Source organism: Anarhichas minor, unplaced genomic scaffold (genome assembly GCF_050575085.1).
Source record: "Anarhichas minor isolate MPS153535 unplaced genomic scaffold, ASM5057508v1 ptg000049l, whole genome shotgun sequence".
NCBI classification, from domain to species: domain Eukaryota; kingdom Metazoa; phylum Chordata; class Actinopteri; order Perciformes; family Anarhichadidae; genus Anarhichas; species Anarhichas minor.
The window spans coordinates 572,076-596,506 of NW_027466495.1; the positions used below are offsets into that span (position 1 = coordinate 572,076).

At 42.0% G+C, this 24,431-nt stretch overlaps 4 protein-coding genes across 5 annotated transcripts; 2 read left to right on the forward strand and 2 right to left on the reverse strand.

Annotated features, from left to right (window-relative positions):
• The first annotated feature begins 992 nt into the window (after window positions 1-992).
• On the forward strand, window positions 993-9,262 carry capgb (capping protein (actin filament), gelsolin-like b). Of its 2 annotated transcripts, none has more exons than XM_076112462.1 (9): window positions 993-1,148; window positions 4,909-5,099; window positions 5,897-6,051; window positions 6,540-6,698; window positions 6,850-6,999; window positions 7,802-7,888; window positions 7,978-8,110; window positions 8,551-8,642; window positions 8,849-9,262. In XM_076112462.1, the coding sequence occupies exons 1-9, from the start codon at window positions 1,081-1,083 to the stop codon at window positions 8,912-8,914; spliced, it is 1,101 nt and encodes a 366-aa protein (XP_075968577.1). In that variant the 5' UTR covers window positions 993-1,080; the 3' UTR covers window positions 8,915-9,262. The 2 variants fall into 2 exon arrangements, with proteins under 2 accessions (XP_075968577.1, XP_075968578.1); XM_076112463.1 differs by lacking the exon at window positions 993-1,148 and adding an exon at window positions 4,376-4,735.
• A 1,367-nt stretch (window positions 9,263-10,629) lies between these two features.
• On the forward strand, window positions 10,630-16,040 carry LOC142971776 (uncharacterized). Its single transcript, XM_076112436.1, has 9 exons — window positions 10,630-10,663; window positions 11,077-11,219; window positions 11,411-11,509; window positions 12,861-12,992; window positions 13,179-13,301; window positions 13,490-13,618; window positions 14,208-14,286; window positions 14,720-14,746; window positions 14,853-16,040. The coding sequence occupies exons 1-9, from the start codon at window positions 10,630-10,632 to the stop codon at window positions 15,386-15,388; spliced, it is 1,302 nt and encodes a 433-aa protein (XP_075968551.1). The 3' UTR covers window positions 15,389-16,040.
• On the reverse strand, window positions 15,813-19,008 carry LOC142971777 (natural killer cells antigen CD94-like). Its single transcript, XM_076112437.1, has 6 exons — window positions 18,916-19,008; window positions 18,304-18,405; window positions 18,041-18,172; window positions 17,755-17,915; window positions 17,526-17,650; window positions 15,813-16,150 (listed from the first exon to the last, which is right to left on the reverse strand). The coding sequence occupies exons 1-6, from the start codon at window positions 18,962-18,964 to the stop codon at window positions 16,033-16,035; spliced, it is 687 nt and encodes a 228-aa protein (XP_075968552.1). The 5' UTR covers window positions 18,965-19,008; the 3' UTR covers window positions 15,813-16,032.
• A 258-nt stretch (window positions 19,009-19,266) lies between these two features.
• On the reverse strand, window positions 19,267-23,985 carry LOC142971792 (receptor-type tyrosine-protein phosphatase eta). The gene is made up of 10 exons (XM_076112455.1): window positions 23,843-23,985; window positions 23,131-23,578; window positions 22,651-22,905; window positions 22,319-22,570; window positions 21,909-22,032; window positions 21,520-21,662; window positions 21,146-21,403; window positions 20,457-20,723; window positions 20,165-20,262; window positions 19,267-19,934 (listed from the first exon to the last, which is right to left on the reverse strand). Exons 1-10 carry the CDS (start codon window positions 23,921-23,923, stop codon window positions 19,854-19,856), a joined length of 2,007 nt encoding a protein of 668 aa, XP_075968570.1. The 5' UTR covers window positions 23,924-23,985; the 3' UTR covers window positions 19,267-19,853.
• Between the last annotated feature and the right edge of the window lie 446 nt (window positions 23,986-24,431).

Below are 24,431 nucleotides of genomic sequence, written 5' to 3' on the forward strand. Positions count from 1 at the left end.
GAAACCCAGGTGTTTATTTCATTTGACTCTTATTCATAGATTTAAAAATAAATACATTTTGTTGTAATTTTTACTCTATGTGAAGCATGTCGGGCTGCATGTTTGTATGACAGGTGCTATATAAATAAATTAAGTTAAATTTATGCACATTTCCACAAAGTCCTACCTGACATATTATGTGCTATCTTTGGAAACTCTTGGATCTCCTCTAAGCACAACGTCACAGACTCCTCAAAGGGTTAAATAAAGCTTCTCAGATCAAAGATGACTGTTTTGATATTAAGTTACATGATCTGTCGGCTACTTAAAACTTTTGTGTTGACCTTATTTATTCATTTTTCTGTTTGCTTCAACGTGTGTTACTTAGACTATCCAATGGAATCCAGTTGACTGAGTGGTACTTACATTTAAACTCAAGTCAGGCTGATCTTTCCTCTCCTGAATGTGGCTCCGTCAGGTTAGTAATGTTTACCTGAGGAAACCATGAATCACAGGTTTCTCTCTGGGCGTATTTGATTTGGGGGAATCCATGTATGACTACGAGGTGTGTTGAGACCGGTTGCTGTGGGGATATTTACCAACTGTGCAGATCGTCATTTATGAGAGGGCAGTTGTTAGAAAGAGAGTTTACCTTTTAAAAAGTTCAACTTTTAAGTGCGAGGAGATTAGAAAGGAAGGGCAACAGTATTCAAGTTAGCGGTACTAGAAAGCTACGAGAAATGATCTAATTTAGAGGACATCTTTTGTAATTTGTGTTTTTGTGTCACCTCTTTTTTTGTATTTTGTAAAGAAAGTAATGAAATTCAAGTACTAAAAATCAGGTTGAAAATGAGCTGTTTTATCAGATGAATAAGGATTTGTCTAGTTTGCTTCCTCTTTCTCCATTTGAAGTCATGATTCAATCAAGTTTCCGCACTTTTTGCTTCTTTTGTGGTTGAGTCAGAGGGCTGGCCTAAGGCTGCCAGAGACAGAGGCAGGAAATATTTGTGTATGTGTGTGTGTGTGTGTGTGTGTGTGTGTGTGTGTTAGAGCGTGAGCGAAAGAAGGAATTTGTGGGTTTAGGGACGTGTTTCTCCTTGCATGACTATACTTTTCTCTCCGCTCTCCGCTCAGACGTGTTGTGTCCCACCGCCATCTCACTCTCCAAGGTAAGTTTTCAACATGAACCTTATATTTTTTGCTGTACAGTCTGATTTGTTCTTTCGTTGTCCGTTTTGTTCTTTCACCCTGAAGGAATTGTGTTTCTATTTTGCCTCCCTTACACTTCTGTCCCTGTTTGCTCTTCACATTCCTTCTCTTGAAATCAGCTGAGGAATCTCACAACGGGACAATGAATCTTTAGTTTAACTTCAGCGAGACTCACTCTGACATTCAAACTCTTTGCTTATTGTCTGCTCCACCTTCTTCTGTTATCAGTGGGGGAACCCAACCTCTAGTGTCCTTTCCCGGTGTGTCCATGTCTCACTTCCTACACATCATCCTGGTCTTACTTGCAGCAACTTCCTTAAAATTGGGTATCAAAGCAAGAATTGCTTCCTGCACACACACACACACACACACACACACACACACACACACACACACACACACACACTCTGTCTACACTCACCCATCAATTGACAGATTGCTCTCAGGTCTCTCCACGCCTGCCGCTCTGTCCGCCTACATATTGTCTGCTCTCATATTTCTGTCTGGTTATCAACGCATGAATGACTGATTGAGTCAGTGACCCCTGTAGCCCAACGGTGACCTCTTGTTTCCATCTAAACCCCTCTGATCTCCATGTCTCCATTTAACCAGACCCCACTGACCACTCCAGTATAGCCCAGGTCAAAAGGGCAAAAGCTTCTATCTGTTTTTAGAATATTTTATTGTCGGCCTTGTCTTCTCTTTTGGTGACATAATCAAGACTCACGTTGGAATTTATTCCTTTCTTAATTTATTTTCTTATTCCCTTGATGTAAACGACAAGATCGGATTAAAGAGATTGACTCTATAAAGAGTCTAGAGTCTAAAGATTCAATCTTCAAGGCCTCCAGCTCATAACACAGGAAAAAGAGCAGATCTCACATTTCAGATCATTTTAGGACTAGTGCTCACAACCAAGAGCCCCAAAATACAGGGTGTGCCCTTAAATTACAAGATAATAATAATAATAATAATTTAAAGGGTCAATTAAGAAGATTTTCCACATGTTGTGACTACTGTGAAAGGCCTAGTGACTTGTAATTGCTTTTGCTTTTGCTTTCAGAGTTTGTAAATGAATGATGGGGAATGGGTGTTCAGAGTGACTTCCCGAGCATGTTGAGGGCCTAAAGTTATAGCTACACGCCTCCTTGGGAAAGTAATAGTGAGAGTTTGTGTTGGTCTTTGCGTATAATGAGGCTAAACAGGGTAAAGAAGGAGGGAGGAAGAGCTGGAGTCAGAGGAGAAGCGAAGAGTGGAAAGATGGAGGAGCCAGCAGTTTGCTCTCCCACTAATTATCCACATGGTGTTTAGCTTTAGCCAGGAACCAGGAACCCGACTCTGCTCCCCCCCCCCCCCACACACACACACACACAGCGTCCTATCCTCAGGCGGCAGGTAGGCTTTCATCACACCGGCTCCAGTTACCTCTCACATATAAGCTAACCAGGCCAGGTGAGCGCTAACACTCCTCCTCGCCAGACCTCTCCATCCCTTACAACCCCACACACACCGGGTCACACACACACACACACACACACACACACACACACCAGTGGACACGCAGAATGGAGCCGGAGTCAGACAGCATGCTGGAGGTACCTCAGGAGATCTTACAGTTAAGTGTATCGGGCCTTTTTCTCTGCCTCCCTACGTGCTCTTGGAGCGGCTGTCCAAGCATTGTAACCTTAACTCTATAGGCCCTGCATGTGCTGCCTCGGGCCCTTTCCTCGCTCCCTTACCTCCTCTACCAATTTATGTGTTCGTATATTCACTCTGCTGCACTTCTACTCTCTCCGTCTGGTTTGTTTTGGTCAGTAGACCGCACCTGTTTATTGATCACAGTTTATTAAAATGTTTATTAAAGTTTATTAAAATGAGACAACAGGAGATGAGAGCGACTGAGTCGTAAAAACGACCTTCCCCCAAACCCCCAAAACGGAAAGGGGCGTTGCTGTTGCGACATCCTGTTTGAACGACCACAATGCTGACGATGAGCGTTAACTGTTTCTGCTGCCTTATGAGTAACTTGAACTGATTATAAAGGAGAGGATGTGGCTGTGTTTTGCATGTTTGATCGGTGTCCTTAGTTGACTCTAATCACCTTAATCATGATAATTGTTTGTTTACCAGTCCTCCTTTATCAGTTATGGTTGCTGGCGTCGGTCTAACAGCAAAATGAAAACATAAACTACTGACCTACATAATGATGGGTGGAACAAGAAGGTTCATTAAATGTTACACCCGTATTAAATTGGTATATTTGAACACAGTGGCAATAATATCGATGTAACAACGCCCATAAAGCTGCAGGGCTTAATTCTTATCAAACTCCAGCAGAAGCTATAGCTGATAGCTGTAACTTCAGTTTGATATGGTTTCAAATGCTCGTGTGTTATCATCCAGGAAGTCTTCTTAATCCTTTGATTATCTCTGCAAGAACGAAACTGCAGATATAGAACACTCTTATAGTGCATCAGATAACTTAAATACGTAAATACTTCCATACGTAAATAAGCCTAAATTACCTAACAACTGAGCAAACTCCAGTTCATCATGTTACATCACATGATGAACTGAGCTGTTGTTGTTTTTTTAATCAAACAACAATAACTTTTTGAGTAATAGTCCTTGATCTTAAGATAGTACCCTGTCAAACGATAACCTGCTCTGTTTTTGATAGCTTTCGACTGCATCTCATGGTCTTCCTCAGTGGATACACTGAAGCTCAGTTGTTCATCACATGAAGTTATCTTACAACTGGACATACTTCAGTTCATTACGTAACTTACGTCACATGATAACCAAAGACCTCCACCTGCCGAGGAAGACCATGAGATATGGTTGAAAGTTAAACGCTAACAGAAAGGTAGCAGTAATGCAAAATACAAGGCGGCAAGAACAGAGGAAGAGATAGAGGTGTGTTCGGGTGTAGCGTATAAACAACCTGTGTGTCATGGTGGGAAAAAACCACAAGACAGAGAGAGGTGTACATTAGAGTGACTCATCCAAATCCATACCTGGCTCAGTCCCACCTGTGACCTGATCTTGCTTGCACACAGCCACGCCTGGCTTAGTTGTGTTAGTGTGGCCTGCTTGGTCTTGTGTTGCATAGAAGTGATGTAATGTAGCCTGATGTGGTTGTTAAGCAGCAGCACAACTCCTCATTTTGTGTCAAGTCTAGGTGTTATTTGCACATCAACCGCTCCCTCCGCTCTGTCCTCCCTAAAGGGATTGTGGTTTGGAGGCGTCTGTGTTGAGCTCTGGTGCCGTTTAACACGTTTTACTTAATATTTCGGTGTGGAGCGCAGTAGAGTTCTGTAACACTTCAGTCAGAATGTCAAGAAATAGACACCCGTCTTCTGATCGTGACAACTTTGGCACTTTCTGAATTTGTCTCGAGGACTTGACTTCTGCTTTTACTTCTCTTTACTCCGAGCAAAACCGAGCATCCACTCCCACATGGAAACATGCCACAACTCGATGGATTTACACTTCCTGTTTCAGCCAACCTCTTCCCCTTCTGTAGGAGGGGATTTGCTTAAACTAGGTATGACTCAGAGTTCCACCTGACTGTTATTCATTGTAAAAAAATCACATTTGTCAGTCGGTGGAGACAATTGCCTAATTGACCAATTGCCTAACTTTCTGCCCTCTCTACAGCAAAGTGTGTCCCCTTTCCTTTTGTCTTACCGTCCTTTTCTTCTTCTTCTCTCCTTGCAGTATGCTCCCCAAGGCAGCACCAGGTCAGTTTGGTCCAGAGGTCAGCGAGCCGGGCCTCCGAGTGTGGAGGGTGGAGAAGATGAAGGCGGTGCCGCTGGATCCCTCCGAGGTCGGAGCCTTTTATGACGGGGACTCCTACCTGGTGCTGGAGAACCGTGGTCAATTGGGAGCCGACCTCCACATGTGGATAGGTCAGAGAGAAATATCTGGGTTGATAACATCTGTCATGAAGAAAACAACACAATCGGAATCATTTTTTTTCATCAAATTAAAAGATGGATTGAAATTTGACTTGGTGATCAGTGCAGAAAAACAACAAAAGACATATGTGCACACTTCATCCCACTAATGGTGATGACACACGAGGAGAGAGGCTGGATGGAGAGGGAAGGAGGGACGATGAGAGGAGGGAGAGAGTAAGAAGTCCTGAGGGAAACTGGGATGGTTTTGGAGCGGGGGGGGGGGGGGGGGGGGGAGCATTAAAAATGCAGGACCGCTACAGTACTCAAATGTGGCTGTTGTTTCCAGCATGTATCCGGTGCTTAGGTAACACTAAGCTGATTGTTATAGCTTGGAGACGGCTCTCTGTGCTCAAGCATGCGTCTCTATGAAGCCTCCCTCCCTCCTCCACTTGTTTACAACTGACACTGTTGCCTTTGTGCCTCCGCCGGCCGACACACTGTTTGCTTTTCGTCTCTTTTATCTCCATGACCCATCACCTCTGTCAGCGGCTCTTTGTTCCTCATACTGTGGCATGTTAACCTTTCTGGCCTCATTTCCTCATGATTTCTCCTTTTTTTCTCACGTTATTCAAAGATCACTCCCCTCTAATAAACCAAAAGGTTCATTAAGAATAAATCAGAAACTATGAACAGAAAGTAAGGTCGCCTACATGTGTTATGCATGAAGAAAGAGATGTTCATCAAATCAGTTTTGTGAACTCAATAATCAGTTCTTTCCTCTCTTACTAACCTCTTCTCTGTCGTAGGTGAGAAGTCGTCCAGGGACGAGCAGGTAGCGTGCGCCATGCTGGCCACCCAGCTGGACAACTTTCTGAGCGGTGACCCCATTCAGCACAGGCACGTCCAGGGCTACGAGGCCCCGGAGTTCATGGCCCTCTTCCCCAGAGGCGTCAGCTACAAGGTGAGGAAGAAATAGACCCGATTCTGCATGTTCAGACGCTTTAAACGCCATCGAAATATGAGAGAAACTCACAGAACAAATATCTCCACCGTCAAACAAAAACCTTCCACGAAAGTTTAAATGAAAGAAAGATGCAATTTGGTATAAACTATAGTTAAAATAGGAAAATAAGAATTTCCTTGAAAGAGCACCTTCAACCCAGGTAATATGAATGAATTATTGTTTTCAATATTATAGTTTTTGTACATTTTATCTGCCATCTTTTTATTGCTTAATCCCTTTTATGACTTTACAGCTCCCCGGATATTATGGCCATTGTTCCAAAATTCATTCACCCAACTCGATTCGCAGGGCGCCAAGTTGAGCTTACCAAAACACACCATGTTACAGCTTTCGTTTCCCAGCAGGACAAATGATGTGAAACATAACAAAATAAACCTAAAAGCCTCAATGCCTTGACATGAATATCCCATGCATGTCTCTCACAGGTGGGCGGAGTGGAGTCGGGCTTCAGGAGGACTCAGAGCTCCGGGACGGTGCAGAGGTTGTACCAGATCAAAGGGAAACGCAACATCCGTGCCAAGGAGGTGGAGCTGTCCTGGAGCAGCTTCAACAAAGGAGACTGCTTCATCCTCGACCTTGGAGAGGTGAAACTAAAACATCTGTCAGCTTTCACAAGTTGGCCTAAGCACTCATAAATAAAGTTGGTTGTGAATCTGCAAATTGCACGAGGTGAATACGAATATGATATGAATGTGACAGTTGTTGTGATCTCATGCTGTCTCGTTGGCCCTCCAGACCATCGTGTCGTGGATCGGGTCGCAGGCCAACATGTTCGAGAAGCAGATGGTGCGCGAGATCGCCTCGCTGATCCGTGACACGGACAGACACGGTAAAGCCCGCATTGTGGACATCAACGAGGGGGACGAGCCTGAGGAGATGCTGAAGGTAAAGGCTTAAGTTTGTGTCTTATTTGTATTGCTTATATTTGACAGTGTAGAAAACCAGACTGGATTTGGGGACAGAGAGAGGGGAATTACATGAGGTCCCAAGTCTGGAATCAAACCCAGGATGGTGCGGAAGCGTATGAGCTGTAACTACTCAACTACCATAAATGCACTTTAATTATGTAAATGAAAATCGTTTTAATTATAAAGGACATAGATCCTTTTAAAGGAACCATTTGACATTTTCTGAAATGCACCAATTTGCTTTCTGTCTAGGATTTAGATAACGTACCCACCCTCATGTCTTCATGCTATGCATGTGTTAATTAGTGAGCTTTAGAAGGCCTGGTTTGAACAGAGGCAGAACAGCTGTTTCCCTTTGTTTCTTCTAAGCCGACCGTCTGCTGCCTGCAGCTTCATAATTAGTGTGAGGTGAGGGTTCAATATGCAGCGGTTGGATCACTCTTGTTGAGAAGAAACATCTGGAAGGAGACGGAAAACGTTCTTAAGCAGTATTACTTTGTTGTTCTTCACACTTCCCTCATCTTCATGTGACTGAACTGACCAATCAGAAGCCAGAAAGACTTAAAGGAGTTAAATGTGAGGACTACAATAGATGCAGCAGGTTATTGTAACCCTTTTAAAGTCACTGACGAAATTAATTCAACATGTATATATATGAACAATTAACTCAAAAAGGAAACAAGCACATATCCAGGTCAATCACCAAAAATGATTGAAAATCAACTGAAGGAAATCCTGAAAAACAAGCCGTGGATCTTTTTGTTCTTGTTGCTGAGCAGGTCCTGGGTCAGATGCCTCAGCTGGCAGAGAGCACACCAGAGGAGGACAAGCAAGCAGACGCTTCCAACTCTGCCTCCCTCTACAAGGTAACGTCGTCTGCAAAGCTTTTAAAAGCTATGCATCAAACCACCGTTTACATAATTCAAGTATAAAAATGTGTACATTCACTCCGCAGGTGTCCGATGCGACAGGTTCCATGACCATGACCAAAGTGTCGAAGAAGAGCCCGTTTGCCAAGGATCTGCTGGTTCGTGACGACTGCTTCATTCTGGACAACGGCGCCAACGGAAAGATCTTCGTCTGGAAAGGTGAGGAAGTACCACTTGACCCCGAACCAGCAAACTCGTGGCGCCTGAAATGCATACCGAGGAAAGTGATAGTTGTTATACATGCCATGTGATATATTTGGTATCTAATCGGATCAAATTTTAATGAGCATTGTGAAAAATAATGGCTGACAGTTTTCACAGGGAGGAGAGTCTCAAGGCCGCAAATAACACCAGCATTATTTCTAGTTACCGTACAGTCTCATTCTGTCCACTGCACAGTGTCAAAAGTCACTTTAAATGTAGCTGCTAATCTCTGATTGAAAATGACATGTATATACTTGAAACTGCTGTAGTTATTTTCTCCTGTGGACACAAGAAGGAGTAGCTGTTATGCTACTAGCGGCTGATGAGGATCCACTAACAATATGCTGTGTATATGAAACTGCCAGCGCTAATGTGAGACATTGTTTGACTGTCAGGTACCGGAGCAAATGATGAGGAGAAGCAGGTGGCCCTCCAGATGGCGGATAACTTCATCGAACAAATGAAGTACCCCAGGATGAAAACACAGGTACTGATTCTGAACTCTCGCTAAAAATGTAAAACTAGTCTCTCACTTCCTGTAAATGTTATTCTAGCTGCTCTCCCACTATAGTTGTGTATCACCAGCTCTGGCTCCTGCAGCCTTTACAACAGCTTGTAATGATTTTAAAGGATTATTCACGAGGTCTAGTTTATCGCCTCCAGCTGTGAACGTGTCTGTGTATTGTGCTGCAGGTGGAGATACTTCCACAGGGGAAGGAGACCATCATCTTCAAGCAGTTCTTCCTGAACTGGAACTAAAACATTTCACGGGAACATTTGACAAAATCCTGCAAGCGAGGAGAAGCTGTAACATCCGAAATCAGACAGCATCTGACGTAGAAAACGTTTTTTTTAATATGCATTTACTTGTATGTACATATTTGTAAGGTACCGTGCTGACAGAGCACTCTTTGGCTTGTTTTGAAACTGGTAGAAGAAGAGATGTGACGCCACTTTTATAAATGCAAACAAGTTTCTTCTGTTGAGACTTTAATTAAGGATTATAATTGAAATGAGTTTGGATTTTTTGTTCTTTTTTTTTTTACATTTGTTCTAGTGTCACAGATTTGCCCGCATTTGACAATAAATCTGAAACTGCTTGCTAAAGGGCGTGGTTTGATTTTTTATTGTTTCCCTCCAAGAAATTCGCTTTATGAGACGTTCAGCCGCAGCAACGTTTGCATAACGTTGTTTAAACTACACCCTCTCTATTACTTGCACGCAACAACCCTGTTTGACGTCACAGTCATGGTCCACTGTAATCAGTGCAGTACTTATGTAAAGGTTTGACGTACTTATAGGTTACGTTATCCGTTTATGATGCATTGTTTCATGAAACTACCCAACAGTAGCCTATATGGAGTGGTTCAATTCGCTCAACAGTGAAATGCTGCTGACACATTAATGCATCAGTAATAATAATCCTGTATGATATATCTATTTCACTCACAGGGCTGTTTTTATGCATTGTGAGTATTTTTACTTTTAATCTTTTTTATTTTAGAGTTATAAAATGAATCAGGCCTATATACACGTGCCCTTATGGGAATAGTGCCGGCAGTTGCCGGGAAGCCGTTAGATTTCGTGTCAGAGACCTTTCCATCGCCACCTCAGAGGCCATAAAAAAGTCCAAAGATCAGAGAGACGCAGAGAGGAACAAAACCGCTGACTAGAGCGCAGCGGCCGTCCAGTCGTCTCCACCAGCAGAGGTGCACCACCGCTCCCTCAGACAAGAGGTATGAAACAAATACCAGCCTACAATACACTGTGATATATGTCTTTGACACAGGTCTGTGTGATATGACTACATATATAACAGCATATTAACATTTTCTTCTGAATTTATATTCAGTATAGATTCAATTATTATCATTAGAATGTGATCACAAACCTGAAGAAAAAGCATTCTTTTCTAAACTTGAGAATAGCTCTCATACACTAAATGGATACTCATCACAGAATTCTATCTAAATAAATGGTTAATATAATAAATTATGTGTTTATCATTTACAGTAAAATATCAAATCAAATATATAGCTTTTAGTACGTCTTTACAAGTGTATCACATCTAGGTTTTACAGCAATAGTATGTTTCTCAACATTCTGTAGCTGCATCATATTTCCATTGAAATATTTTTACTTATTGTGTATTTTCTTAACAAAGAGAACGTAAATCTGGAAATATTTGCTCGATCGATTTAACAGTCAATAAAATAGTTTAAATTCGTTCCGACTACACATTTATACATGAGTAAAAAATGATTCAATGATAAAATAGTCAATATAAGCAGCTGACGGGGGCCGTTTTACTCTCGATACATAAAGTGCATTTTGCTAATATTACTTACAGTTTCAATGCCGGACTTTTACTTGTAATTTACTTGTATTTTAATATTTCTGTATTGCTGCTTTTACTTCTTTCATCCGCATTACATTTGTACTATCCTCTGCTTCACAGCTGTGAGGACGCCACCATGGAGATGAAGAGTATCCTGAAAACTGCTAAAAGTAGGTTTTAAAAAAATATATATCTTCATTCAATCACTGCCGATGCCACTTCTCTACATTCATAACTTACAACCTGTGCCTGAACCCTGGGCAAATAATGTGACGTCATGGAGCTTACATCCAATCTGATGTTTACAGTAAATCATTCAGGGTTTAAAGTCTTTGATTGTGTCTGTAAATAATTGATTACCGACACTCTTCAAGCCACTCTGAATCACTATTAATTATATTTTCTGTTATCACTATTGGAATACCAATACGCTGACATGTTGATTTACTTCCTTTGTTGGGAAAGTAAACCTTCCTTTTTCCCTAATTTGTTTCTGGATGTCTGTATTGGAAATCAGCCGTGTGAACGGATATGAACTGGAACTCAAAAGACGCTGTTTTCTTCTGAATTTGTCCCCCTGCAGGAGTGGACACGCTGAAGCTGGGTGACAGCAGCAGCACCCAGAGCAGCACCATCGGGGCCGTACGCTGGACGCTGCCCGAGGAGGACGTCCAGATTCACAGCTCGGCCCCCAGCAGAGGCGCCAACAACCTCACCAAACACACGGTACATCAAAACATCCTGGATTTTGATTAAACTGATATTTCTCTATTTATATTATTTCAGTGATTCTGTTTTGTTTCACCATTTTTTAAAAAGATGTATGAATTTCCCATTTGAGGTTTTTGACTATCATAAAAATAAGAAGCCTACAGTAGGAATAAACATGTAAATGTGACCTGTTACGTTTCCTGCAGCAACATCCTCGTCAGAACGGCCTGAAGGACCTACGCAGCCTGCAGGAGTGTGTGCAGTTCATCCATCACTGGAAGGAGCAGGTGGATCAAGTCTGCAAGGTAGGACATGAGAGAAGGAAGGGAAAAACGTCTATTATTATTATTCTTTCATGCAAACATGCAGCCCCAAGAAAGACTGAAGATTACAACAATATAATGTCAAAAATCATTAAAGTAAATAGAATAAAATAAAGCAAACACCAGGAATAAAAGAATAATGCAAAAAAAACAATGATAAAAGCTTAAAAACTAAGGATTTAACGATACTCCAAATTTAAAAGTTCTCTCATTTCCTTTTGAAAATACAAAGAGAGCCTGTCGCTCTAATATCAGAGGCATAACAACAGAAGGCATCTTACCGGTACCTTTATGTGACGAATAAGGAGCATATTAAAGAAAAGAAGTGGAGGACCTTGGTGATCTGGCTGGAACAGGAAAATGAAAGAAAATCTCTGGATATAGAGAGAAGCAAGTTTTAAAGCTTTATAAAGAACTTTACAATCAATCATAAAAAGATACCTGAAGCTGTGGGGAAATGCGATCCATGTTCTTGTTTCAGTTAAGACTGTGGCCACAGCAGTCTGAGCTACCTGTAGGTTTCTTATTGACTTATTAGGTGAAAGGGAAATTAAAATTCTGTACAATATCACTCATTAACAGCAGTATCACGTGTGAATTTAGAAGGCAAAGACCAAATACAGAAAGGTTTGTGTGAATATCTTAAGAGACTTAAGAAACAAGACAAGGAAGTGCTCATGTTTGTTTCCCCCTTTTATCATCCTTCACTTCCTTATTAATGTAGACGCTTGTTGTTTGCCAGCTCAGGTAAAATGTCAACAAATAGGATGAGAGCCTTTTTGATTCTGTCAGGGAAATGAGGACGAAGGCATCGCAGGCTCTTGGCTGATCATTTTAAGTCTGTTGAAAGTTCACAGCTGGAGATAAAAGCTCACAAATGTGCAACGTTTCGTTTTTAATGCCCACAGTTACGACGCCTTGTAAGGTCAGGTGAACCAGTATTTATCACAATACGGATTGGATAAGCGCTGCTGTGGGAAACGACTGCTTTGCTTGGTCATGCAGAGTGACGACTTGCTTATTTGAATGGGTGTGTGCTGAAGGCAGACGCGTTTAGTGACTCTTTTATAGCCTGGTTACATGACCCTCTGTCCTGCAGCGCTTACACATGCAGGGTGGGCAGACACGTAATGTACCATATCGGTACAAGGGGCTCATATGACTTTCATAATATTAGCTAGTGTAAACAAAAACACTCAGTGCCCAATTTTCCTGAGCCTTGAAACTCACATTACTGTCGATAATTGTCATCTTATTGTCATGGTGACACCACCATTGTGTTTTTAAGAGCGTATGACATCGTCTGACAGTGTGTTGTGTTGTGTGTAAGCAGGGCAGTGGTGATCCAGAGGAGGGCACCAGTAAGAAACACTCCCAGAGTTCAGACAGCCGCGCCGAGCGCAGTCTCGAGGAGAGCAGGAAGCTGATCCTGGAGTGGGTCGACGAGCTCCACCATGTCGACAAGGTCAGTACACACAGGAGCCAATGTGTGATTGAGTATTGTGGTGCTCAAAAAAGACCATACAGTGACTATTCAATGACTGATTGAAGGTGCATCCTTTGTAACAGCCGTGGTCGTGAAAGGAAACATATTCTGACGTAACAAACAAGCAAAAACATCAATCTCAACTTCCTGCATTTGTGTCCTCAGCTCCTGAAGGAGAAGCCCTGGGCATCAGAGAGTGAAGAGAGTGAAAATAAAGAAGAGGATGCCAATGAGAATGCACACATGAGGATCATGGAGTGGGCAAAGGAGCTGCAAAAGGCGACTGAGGTGAGGAGTCCTAAAATTAAAACCTTGAAAGTCCCAAAAACTTTTTTGTATTAGTTGCTATCAACAGAAATGAACAAAAGCAGAAAAACAAAGGACAATTATTTAGTTTTACTCTCAAGCCGGCAAGCACTTTGTCAGAGTTATTGTCACGTGTTTGTTTGTAATCTTTTCTTTTTTGGTGTGTCCAGAGTTGCGGTGTCGAGCGCGACAAGCTGGGTAAAGTGTTGCGTCAGCTCAGCCTGAAGAAGAAACGTCTGGTGAACCTGCTGCCTCTGCTGGAGTTCATCACCTGGTCTCTGCTCAAAGAGGACTGCACGGTGAGAAACCCCCCCCCCCCCCCGAGTCACACAAAGAAACATGCTCAGGTTCATGTCTAAAAAAGAAAAATAAAATAAAACAAGCAGTTGTTAAATGATACCACGCAGTGCAGGCATGGCGTGGTTATGAAACAACTTTATGTAACGTGTGATTTGAGTGAACCCTGCTCTTGGAATGCCTGCAGAGCATCAATAAATGAACTTGGTGATTAGTTTATATGACCCTGATCTGCCTCTGACATGACACATTGCAACATTAAATGTCCCTGATAAGTGTTCCAGTTATTTCAGCCGTAGTTAAGGCATGAATACGTCACATGACTTGTGCAGTAACAATACACTGCCCTTTGCTCTATATGTGTGTGGTTATGACGTTCAGGGCTTTCACTTAGTGTTGAAGAGTAAAACAGTGCAATGAACCTTGTGTCTTCGTTGCGTTCATAAAGGCAGTGGTATCACCACAGCCAGCCAAAAGCAGTTTCCCTGAAAAGGTCACCACAGCATTTACATGATATTTGAGATTGCATGGTCACAACGAGAGGCTAGAAATGCTCTTTCTTATGAAACATTTTTATGATTTCCCTTTCAGAAAATGATTCCACAGTTGTGGTTACTGGCAAAGCAAAGGACCTGGAAAGCAGGAATTTCAAGATACATCCCCAACTCAGGTGCGCATTTAAAAAAAAAATCTAAATGACACTGATTTACCCAAGCTTAAAGTACAATTATTATTATACTTTCTGATTGGTATTGACACAAGTGGTCCCCAACCTATTTTGCTTGTGATCTGTTAATATAAAGTAATTTCTCCTTCAAGCCAGCACTCATCACAGTTTGTGTTGCAATGATTTATAAGCATTTCAATCTAAGAGCTACTGTTCCTTCTGAGAATAACTTGCAGAGGCCTGAAGAGTATTTCAAAAGAACAAAAAGAGTAACATTAGGCAAAATTTCCCCAAAAATACAAGATAATGTTGAGTAGCAGAATTTAGTTTTTCCTATTCTGGTAATCATCACCTTGCGACCCCTGGAAATCACTAGTTTAGACTATGTACAATGAACATTTCTGGTTTATACATTACGATTTTGTCTTAATTTCAGTTTGGACTTGGATTTGCAGTGCAGCAGGTAAGATCAGCCTACGTTCTATCTTCATCTTATCTCACAGAGAAAAAGCAAACATATCAATCAGAGGACGACACACTCATTTGTGCCCCTTTCTTTTTCCGAACAGCTGATGTGATTCTGGACCCAATGACCAACCACCCCTGGCTGCAGCTGTCAGAGAACCAGCGTATGGTCCAGGAGGGCCACTCGGAGTCCGACCTGCCTCACAACTTGCAGCGCTTCGACGGCTGGCCCTGTGTGCTGGGCTGGGAGGGCTACAGCAGCGGCCGCCACTACTGGGAGGTAGACATAGCCAAAAACGGCTACTGCCGCGTGGGTCTGACCACTGCCGACTCCAAGCGCCAGGGCCGGTTCCCCATGACCCCTAAGCAGGGCTATTGGGTCTTGTGGCGCAGCACAAACAAGTTCTACGCCTGCACCAAGCCGGAGACTCCACTGCCCGTCGGCCTCATGCCTCGACGCATGGGGATCTACTTAGACTACGAAGAGGGCCAGATCTCCTTCTACAACGCAGAAACAAAGTTCCACATCTACACCTTCACTGGAAGCTTCGGAGGGAAGCTGTACCCTCTTTTCGCCCCGCTGGATGGTCGCACATGCATGACCATCCAGCAAATAAATACGAACATAGACGAGCCTTAACAACTCTTATTGGACGTTTGGAAGAACTCACTTTGACTTGAACAAAAATCGCATTGAAAACTTACAGAAAATCTGGACGAAGATGAAGATTTTTTTTTTCGAAAAGCGGCGTCATCAATTCGATTTAACTGAAAAGCACGAGCTCTGACTTTCAAAAGCACACAAATATTTGGAATTTTACATGAATTTTCCTTCTCTGGAAGTTGCTTTAAATATGTCTGTCAATTTCTGCCCTTCAAGCTGAATTTTAAATCTCTTATGTGTCGGACTTTGAACAGCGGGAGGCTCATTAACAAAGACTGAACTATATCAAAGTGCTGACGTTGTTGTTGATAGATGCATCTGATCACACCACTCCGAAAATGATCTAAAAAATCTGCAATGATTTTAAGAGAATTGTTATCAGACCACGAGAAACAAAAACTTGGGAGTAAATAAAAGTATTTATTTTTTTTTAAATGAAATGTCTTGAAAGAACATTTCAATTCATATTTATGTGTAGACACAAAAGTGTGAGGACATTCTGCATCTAGATACATGCATGCACTTTATAATGCACTTTCAGATATGAACACAATAAATATGATGTCTTTCATTCTCATCTCTGATCTTTTTCTGACATACATAACACCCCCCCCTGCGTGTCAGGAGTCTCTCTTACACGCCCAGGGTCCATAAGCCTCACAGCTGGAGGCGAAGAGACTCCCACCTCCCCTCAGGTCCGCACAGTCCCTGTGATCAGCATCCCACTCCACCGTCCCCCTTCAGAACACACAGGTAGGTGATGAGAGAGGACACCGGACAGCGTTATAGTCTGTTACTGTGTGGATTTGGTGTTTTAAAGGGTTAGTTTGGATTCACTGCAGTTACGCAATAACACAAACAAACCGGTCGAGGCAGCGGTAGACCAGCAACCCATGTTCTGTGAGGTCAAAGTACTGTTTCTGTCAATGGAGTCTGGTTGCTTTGAAAAGAGCACAGATGGATATAACGGATTACGTTCCCCGTCAGAACGGACCGTCACACGGTGAACAGTGAGAAGCTTCTAAATATTGCGTACTAAATACTTACATTACATGTAGAAAGATACAATCAGTTGTATGTCAGTGTATATGTGCATATGCTTATATAAATGTATTATATTTTCTTAGTAAAGCAAACAGAATTGAAATATATGTTTTATGATGTTTATGAAAATACATCAGTACAGGTCAGAAATGTGTTTTCTATCAATATCTACTGGGTTATAAGAGCTAAAGTTACTGGCTCTGTCATTGTTTAGTGAATATTCAACATGGTTCTGCGTTTGGTCTTAATTGTCAGCTTGTATTCATTATGTTACAGGTCTGTATCTCTTAGGAGTTTCCAAGAACGTTTCCTGCTAAGAACTATGTAATTTAATACTAATGAAGGTAAAATACTGTAAATACAGTGTTCAATTAGTGCACAGTAGGCCAGCTGAACATTCAAAATGTCAAATTTGTCAACAGACAAGATAAAGATTTGACATATATACAAATACAGTATGAAGAACAATGTTTCCCATAATGAGTGAATTCATATTGACTTGGGTTTAAAAGCAGCGCTACTCTTAAGAAGTTTTTTTTATCAAATTAGTACCAAATTACGTAGTTCTGTGCAGGAAACTTTCTAAAGAAAACATTATTATTACAAACCCATAAATATTATTTATTATTATTTTATAATTTGTCGTATTTTGTTTCCTACATTTGTTGGTGTTTTGCCTGACTAGGATGCTGCTGTAACACTGAAATCCCCCCCCCCCCCCCCCCCCCACCATGGGATAAATAAAATGATTTCTCTCTACTGCATCTTCACTAATATTTTTGTATTCACAAACAAATGTCTAAAATGGGATACATAAATAAGCACAGTTTGTTTGAGCTGTGACGTTAATGTGCCAGTTACAATAATGCTGCATGCAAATCTGGTTTAATTCTGTAGAAAAACAAAGGCTAATAGTTCACCTATCTTGCAGTGAGGAATGTCTCAAAGCTGATCTACAGGATATTCTCCTATATATATCTCTCCTCTCACCTTTCTGCTAAGATGCTCAATATCTCTTTTATTCAATCCTTCATGTGAGGAACGTTTGTGCCCGTCCCTCTGGACTTACGGCATGTAGTGCTGCATGTCTGTCCCGTCCAACCAGAGCCACTGACCCTCCTGCTTAGCGTCTGTCAGTCCGATCCACATGAAGGGCAAGTGAGGGAACGTCCTCATCACACTTTGGATAAATTCCTGAGGAGGAAGCAACATTTACAGGACTTTATTTCCATTTTGGGGACAGAAATGCTACCGAGTGTTTCCAGTCTGGTTACCCCTTCTCCTTCTCCTTCTCCTACCATCTCTGCAGAGTCTTTGATCACAGCCAGGCTGCTGTTGTGTTGCAGGCAGAACTCAGCGCTCTCGTTCCACCGACGATCTTCCTGCAGCCCCACTGAAAAGAAGTAGCAGCGACTCCTCCACCACCGCCATCCGTCTGGACACAAACTGCACCTGGAGTCTACAAACAGCAGGAGGAGGATGAAAGTATAGGGTAAAGATCCTCGATATAATCATTTCACGAGAGCCTTCACCACTTCATCCGTTAAATCTACTAGATGTCACAATGTGCAGCGTGTCAATCACCTTGAGTGGCAGCGTGGAGCATCAGGTCAACATCATGGAGCTGTTTTTGGCACTGCTGCAGTCGCTCCGTCATCATCTCCTCTCCTGACGTTTTGGAGGTCTGATCCACTTCTGGTGCTGCCGTCCACGTGGCTGACAAATGACCACAAGTAACTTAATGCGAGTTTCACTTTGTCACCACATTTACTTCAAGATGGGTCGTAATTTCAAGAACAATATAGTTGTGACAGGAAAAAGATGTTTTCTCTTATACTCGTACTCACTAAATAATACGAAACACAAAATAAGTCCCGAGACCAGGATTGTTGCTGCCACGGCAATAACCACTCGAATTGTGAGCGAACATGTTTGACAGCATCTTGCGTCTGCGGTGGTAAAAAACAAAACGTCAATCATGAAAAAAACAACTCGATCATTGACGATGACATTTTATATTCTCTACATGTCGATGATACAAACAGTGACAATGTTAACCAGTGATTTCAGGACTAAAACACACATCAATTATCAAGTATTTATCAAATCATGACTTGCTTATCAGTAGTTCATGTGCGCACACTTTTACCCTCTGGCCTCTGACACCCGTTAAGATAAAAACTGTGACACTTGATGCAGAAGAAAACTTGTACTTTCAGCAGCTTCGCTTGTTATTGTTCAGCCTGCAGGTGAAATATTTGGGGAGGTACACAAAGTACTGACAAGGTGAACAGCAAGTCAGAGCACAACACAGCTCAGAGTCTTTCAGTTTCTTCTATTGACTCTTGCTTTGGAGTGTCGTCTTTTTAAAGCTCCGTCTTTGAATTTCAGTCAAACTCTTCATATAAAATTGCAGTTTTGTTACATTAGTTGTCGTAGAGATGCTTTTTATAACTAACCTGCAGGTGTTTCCCTCTTTGCATCCTCCTCCTGGTTTCTCAACTCCATGCAGCAGTTTGATGCTCTTTCTCCTCGTACTTTGACTGCTTTCACATGCTTGTTGACTCATATTTACACCTTCTCCCTTTCACACATTTAATTAAGCTGAATGAAATGTGACCACTCCGCCCCTTCCTCATATCACAGCCGTTCTCTTCGGCATTGCTTGTGTGGCGTTTAACAGAGGAAGCCGTCAGGGTGTACCGACATCTTATAATGTGTGTGGTAACTATTTATAAATGGCACCGTCTCAGAGCCTGGAGGGGTTTTATGTGCAGAAATACAACACAAACCTGGACCTTGATCTGGAAAACTTTATTGAGCGCTTGAACATGATAAATTCTTAATTGTTTTACTGAAGAAAGGAAGCCAATTTCTGCCAGGAAGGAAATAATATAAACAGTTAAACATGGTAAAAACAAAAATGCTCATTGTATTTTTGAATTAGGTGATTTGAACTTACTGAGTCAAGTATTTGACTCACTACTTTACAATTTTGACCTAGTAAGTCTTTTTTTGTTTATTTACCAACAAATGTCTTTTTTTAATCATCAATTGCATTTTTCTGGTGGAAATGCGCCGTGTATGCAAAACAACATCCAGGTAAAACAATCGTATAAAAGACATTTAAAACAAGAGGAAATCAGCAAAAGTATAAAATAGTTTTTTATATTAGTATTATTTTGCTGTTAAAATTAAAATACTAAATAAAAAAGACACGATCAGCTCAGTAAACTTGTAACTAGATTTAAATAAAATCTGAATTAGTTTCACTAAATATGACACAATGTGGCCTAAGATTTCCTGAGCAGCAGTACAGTGCAAAAAAACCCAAGATAGAAAACACTTAAAATACCTTCACCAATACCAATTAATCAATAGTAATAATAATAAGTAATTAGGCTTTGCTTTGAGTGTCCAGCTTCTCCAGTTTCCAGAAAATTTTGTCCCCCAACAGCTCCTTCAAATGTTCACGTAACTGCAACAAAACACACAAACACCATCTGTTTATGGACATGCACTTCTAAAAGCAGCTGTGTTTATAAAACACAAAAGTGAGCCCGTCCTTATCACACACACTCCAGATAATCTGCACTTTTAGACTATTCTAGAAGAGAAGAGTATTTTGCAGAATAAAACAACCTTTTGCTTGTTAAGTTTACCTCCCAAACCCTGTTTTTGTTTTTGCCACCGTGGTGATTGACATACCTGTTCAAAGACAGTGTCCCTCGTGGTGTCTTTTTCACAGAAGAGAGACTCGGTCGAGGAGCACAACATAGACAGACTGACTTCCCTTTTCTCTGCATCTGGGGGAACAAAGCGAGACTGTGAGATGTGTGAAGAGGAAGCTAAAACAAAGAGGCACACTCTCGTTCATACTGTAGAATAAGCATCTGGAAGAATACATCATGCCCATCAGCGACAAAGCAACACAGTTAGCTGCTAATAGGCTAAAGTGTGCACAACAGCCAGTCTGGTTTTTTAGGCCTGAGAGTCTCACCTGTCAAATGTGACACAAATGCCGGGATACTGGTCTGTCCATGCGCCTCGCTTCGCACTTCGAAGGTGTAGTTAGTCCCGGACATCAAGTTATCAAACGTGTAGCTGGTTGTGTTATTCACAACAGCAGAATTGTCGTAGCCCCAGAAGCTGGAGTGGATTCTGACAGAGTAATTGACGTTTGCTCTGTTTTCAGCCGCAGTCCACTGGAAGGTGATCTGTCGTTTATTGGAGGAAATCCTCTTGGCATTAGTAGGCGGCAACAGCCCTGGAAAAAAAAGAGAAAAGGGAAAGGGAGGGAAAATGAGGCGGCGATTATCAGTCAAAGTGTTTTCATCATTAATGTTTCATATCTTCGATCAAAGATTGTAGTAGCAGATTTTAAAGTTATAGATTTTCAGGAATCGTACACAATTTGTGAAACTATTAAGTTGGCATTTTGGCAGCCAGTTGATGCATTTACATTCTGTAAATAACTCTTTATATAGAAGTATTGTTATTTATTAGTGTCGGAGTCCGACATTCCCTGCACTGTTTTTAATCTTATGTCAGTAATACTTGTGTTTCTGAACCTCACTTGCTGTTTGCAGCAGTAACCGCGTTATCGCCAAATCAACCACCGGCGTGTTAAGAATTATGACTTAAAACACAGATACGGAGAAAAGACAACGAGCGCCAAAAGTGACTCACTGGTGAAGTTGGAGCTTTGCACTTCCGCGCCTTTGACATGTCTATGAAAGGTGGAGACAATCACTGTGTAATTGGCTGCAGCCTCCAGTTTGTCAAAGCTCTTCCTGGGTTCAGTGAGGTTCTGTATTGGCTTTACAAGTTTGCCGTCCAGCTTGAGCTCGACGATGAAAGATGGAGCAGTACCCGCAGATGACATCCACGTGGCATTTAGGGAGTCAAATGTGGTTTCCAAAGTCAGGTTTGTAATTGGTTCAGGAGCTACGCAGGAGTCACAAAGTCAGATTAGTGATATTCAACACAGCAGGACAGAGTTTTTGTTGTTTCTGTCAAGCAATCGGCCAACAAAAGAGGCTAAACCATTAGCCCAGAGTTACTGGTGTAGTCGACGGCGGTCACTTTGTCTCCCTCCAGGCTGTCATTGTCCGTCAGTACCGTCACACTGAGGGTTATCTCGGTGCCCGTTGGCAGCGGTGTTACTTCCACTTGTGTTTGGTTCACGTTTTTATCAAACACCGTGCTGTGAGGAAGAGAAGCAGTCGCTTACTACTCAAACAATAAAAGACAATATCAGTTTATCCCAACTTGGGTCTTATTACCTTATTACCTTTTAACACTCTGCATCTATTTGTGCATTTTTGTTTTACGCGTAACGTCACCTGGCGTCTGCTTGTGAATACATGTGAGACTGTATTAAATAAATATACCTGAATTTAAAAGTAAAGGAAGCAAGTACAGTCTGGACTGTCCATCCACAAATACATACCGATTACTGTCCGTCATGGCCATCACCCTGAAACCTGTGGCGTTTCCTTCAGGTCGCTGCCAGTTAAGCCATAGTGAGTTGATGGTGTTGTTAGACACCTTCAGGTCGGACACTTTCCCAGGCTCTGAAAGACAAATGAATAGACAACCACGTCAGTAACGGTCTCACAAGGTGCCACTGTTCTGGTCAGATGGGGCTCTAATTTGCATCCGCCGATTTGAATTTTATGTTGTGGGAGAAACAAATAACCAACTGTTTCCTCATTTAACAAATAAACAAGCTTTAGATGTGCTTTCACTGGTCTCATTCATACAGTGTACTTCCTGTGTAAAAAGTGCATGAAGTTTAACACAGCTGCATCAGTCCTGTCCGGCATTATAATCATTTTATTTGCGTTAAGTTAAACTCACTGGTGTATGTTGTGACGTTGGTCCCTTCACTCAAAGTAGGACCGTCCCCGACTCCGGAGGTGACAGTGAATGTGTACTGCTTTCCAGGTGTCAAACTGCCGACTTCTTTTCCCGCCGTGTTACTTTGAATCTTCTCGCCATCCTGGTCCTTGATGAGATAGAAAGTCACGTTTCCAGCTGGTTTGTTCCAGCTCAGGTAGACTGAGGTTTCTGTCACGTTGGTGACGTTGAGGTTTACCACTTTGTTTGGTACTGAAAAAAAGATTGGTGATCAGAGTCCTCTTACAGCAGGAAAAAAAAAACTGATTTCACAAAAAAGGAGGCAAACTCACTGGTGTAGAAGGCGGTCTCCTGCGGGTCACGGTCTCTGCCGCACTTAACAGGGAACACCTGGACGGAGTGGTGGGTGCCGGCTGCCAGGTTGACAAGGTCATAGCTTTGTTGCAAACTGTTGGTCTGGAATTTTACCTCTCCGTCGACTCTTACTTCAACGCGGTAACGGTCGATGTCACCGGGCCTACGTAGCCATGTGAGGTTAGCGCTCCCAGAAGTGATGTTGGTCACGTTGGCTTGGCCACAGAAACCATCTGAGGTTTGAAATAAGGGGAAGATTTGGTAATTGGCAAAGAAGCAGAGACATGCACGAAGGTAAAAATACACAGAGTACGAGTTCAAACATAAGGTGTATATTCTGAATAAGTACAATTAGACTATAGCAATGTTAGACGTTGAGGTGAATGGCTGTTCTATAATGAAAAGTGATCTGAAATCCCAGGGGCAACAACAAAGAGAGGGCTTTCAATGAGTCCTACCTTCATAACATATGAAAGGCAGAAGCTCGTTGCAGTTCTTTTCAACCCAGGCCCCAAAGCTGAGCATGGCCACGCAGGAGTCTTCAATGTAGTTCGTTGTGGTCTCGGGGTCATCCGACGACAGCATAGGTGATCGCACACACTCTGACATTACTGGCATCGTGGGCACAGCTGTGCTTGTAGATTCTGTGAATCTGGTGAAGCTCGTCGTCGTTTCTGGACAGTTGCATGAGCAGAACGTTTTTGCCGAGGAGGATTTGAACACAGGCCAACCGGGGTACCAGTTCTGGAAGATGAGGGGTTCCCCGTTGGCCCAGCGGGACCAGGACATCCTGGAATTGTCGGTGGAGAAGTTCTTGCGGAGGCCGACCCAGCTGTCAGAGGTGAGATTCTGGGAGATGGTTTTGATGTTTTCAGGTGTCACTGTCACCAGCTCTTTGAAACAGACCTGACAGGACGTGAAGGGATTAAGATGGTTTTGTTTGGTACAGGCCTGAACTAAATGGACAAACTGTCCGTCAGTGTTGATGAGAGTCTACTGTTCTTGTGACAACTTAAAATGAATAAATCAACGGTTATGATTTCAACATTTGTACAGCTATGGTAATATAATCAAAAGTGCTTTCAACTCAGTTTATTGTGGGTATAAATTGGTAGCAAACACAATTTCAAATCAGACAGTGTGACACATAAACTGAGCTTCACGTTGTACCTGGCAGTGTTTCCTGGCCTCAGCCCACGTGAGGTTCCGCCAATCATGACGGAAGTACTGTCGCTCTGCAGCGCTGCACATCAACACCAGAGCTGAAGAGAAACATACCGACAGCAGATTTGCTGTTTGTGACGCACTGGTCTACGATTTATCAGAGCCCAAGGCGACATCTTTAAATTCAGATTTTGTTTAACCAACCTTCAAAAATATTCAGTTTAAATATGATCTAAAAATAAACAACTGTTACATCTGGGAGGCAGGACGAGAGCATGTTTGGCATGAAAATTAAACATATTAACGATTTTTTTTTTTAAAATAACTGCAGATTCAGATTTCTCTCCATCAACCAATCGATTAATCGATTAATCGCTTTTGCTCTGACCAAATGTCTGCGGTTACCCCACAAACAGAATACTGTACCTCTATATCCTCAACAGGAATTTAGTTTTGCAGTTATATTTTAGATAAAGCTGCAAGTTCTAAATAATCATTTATTTTTTCATTAATTGTTATGTTATAACTTTTAAAGCAAAGCAAAGTTTGGTCTAAAAATGTGTTTTTAAAATCGGCGTACCTTTAAAATTCTAAT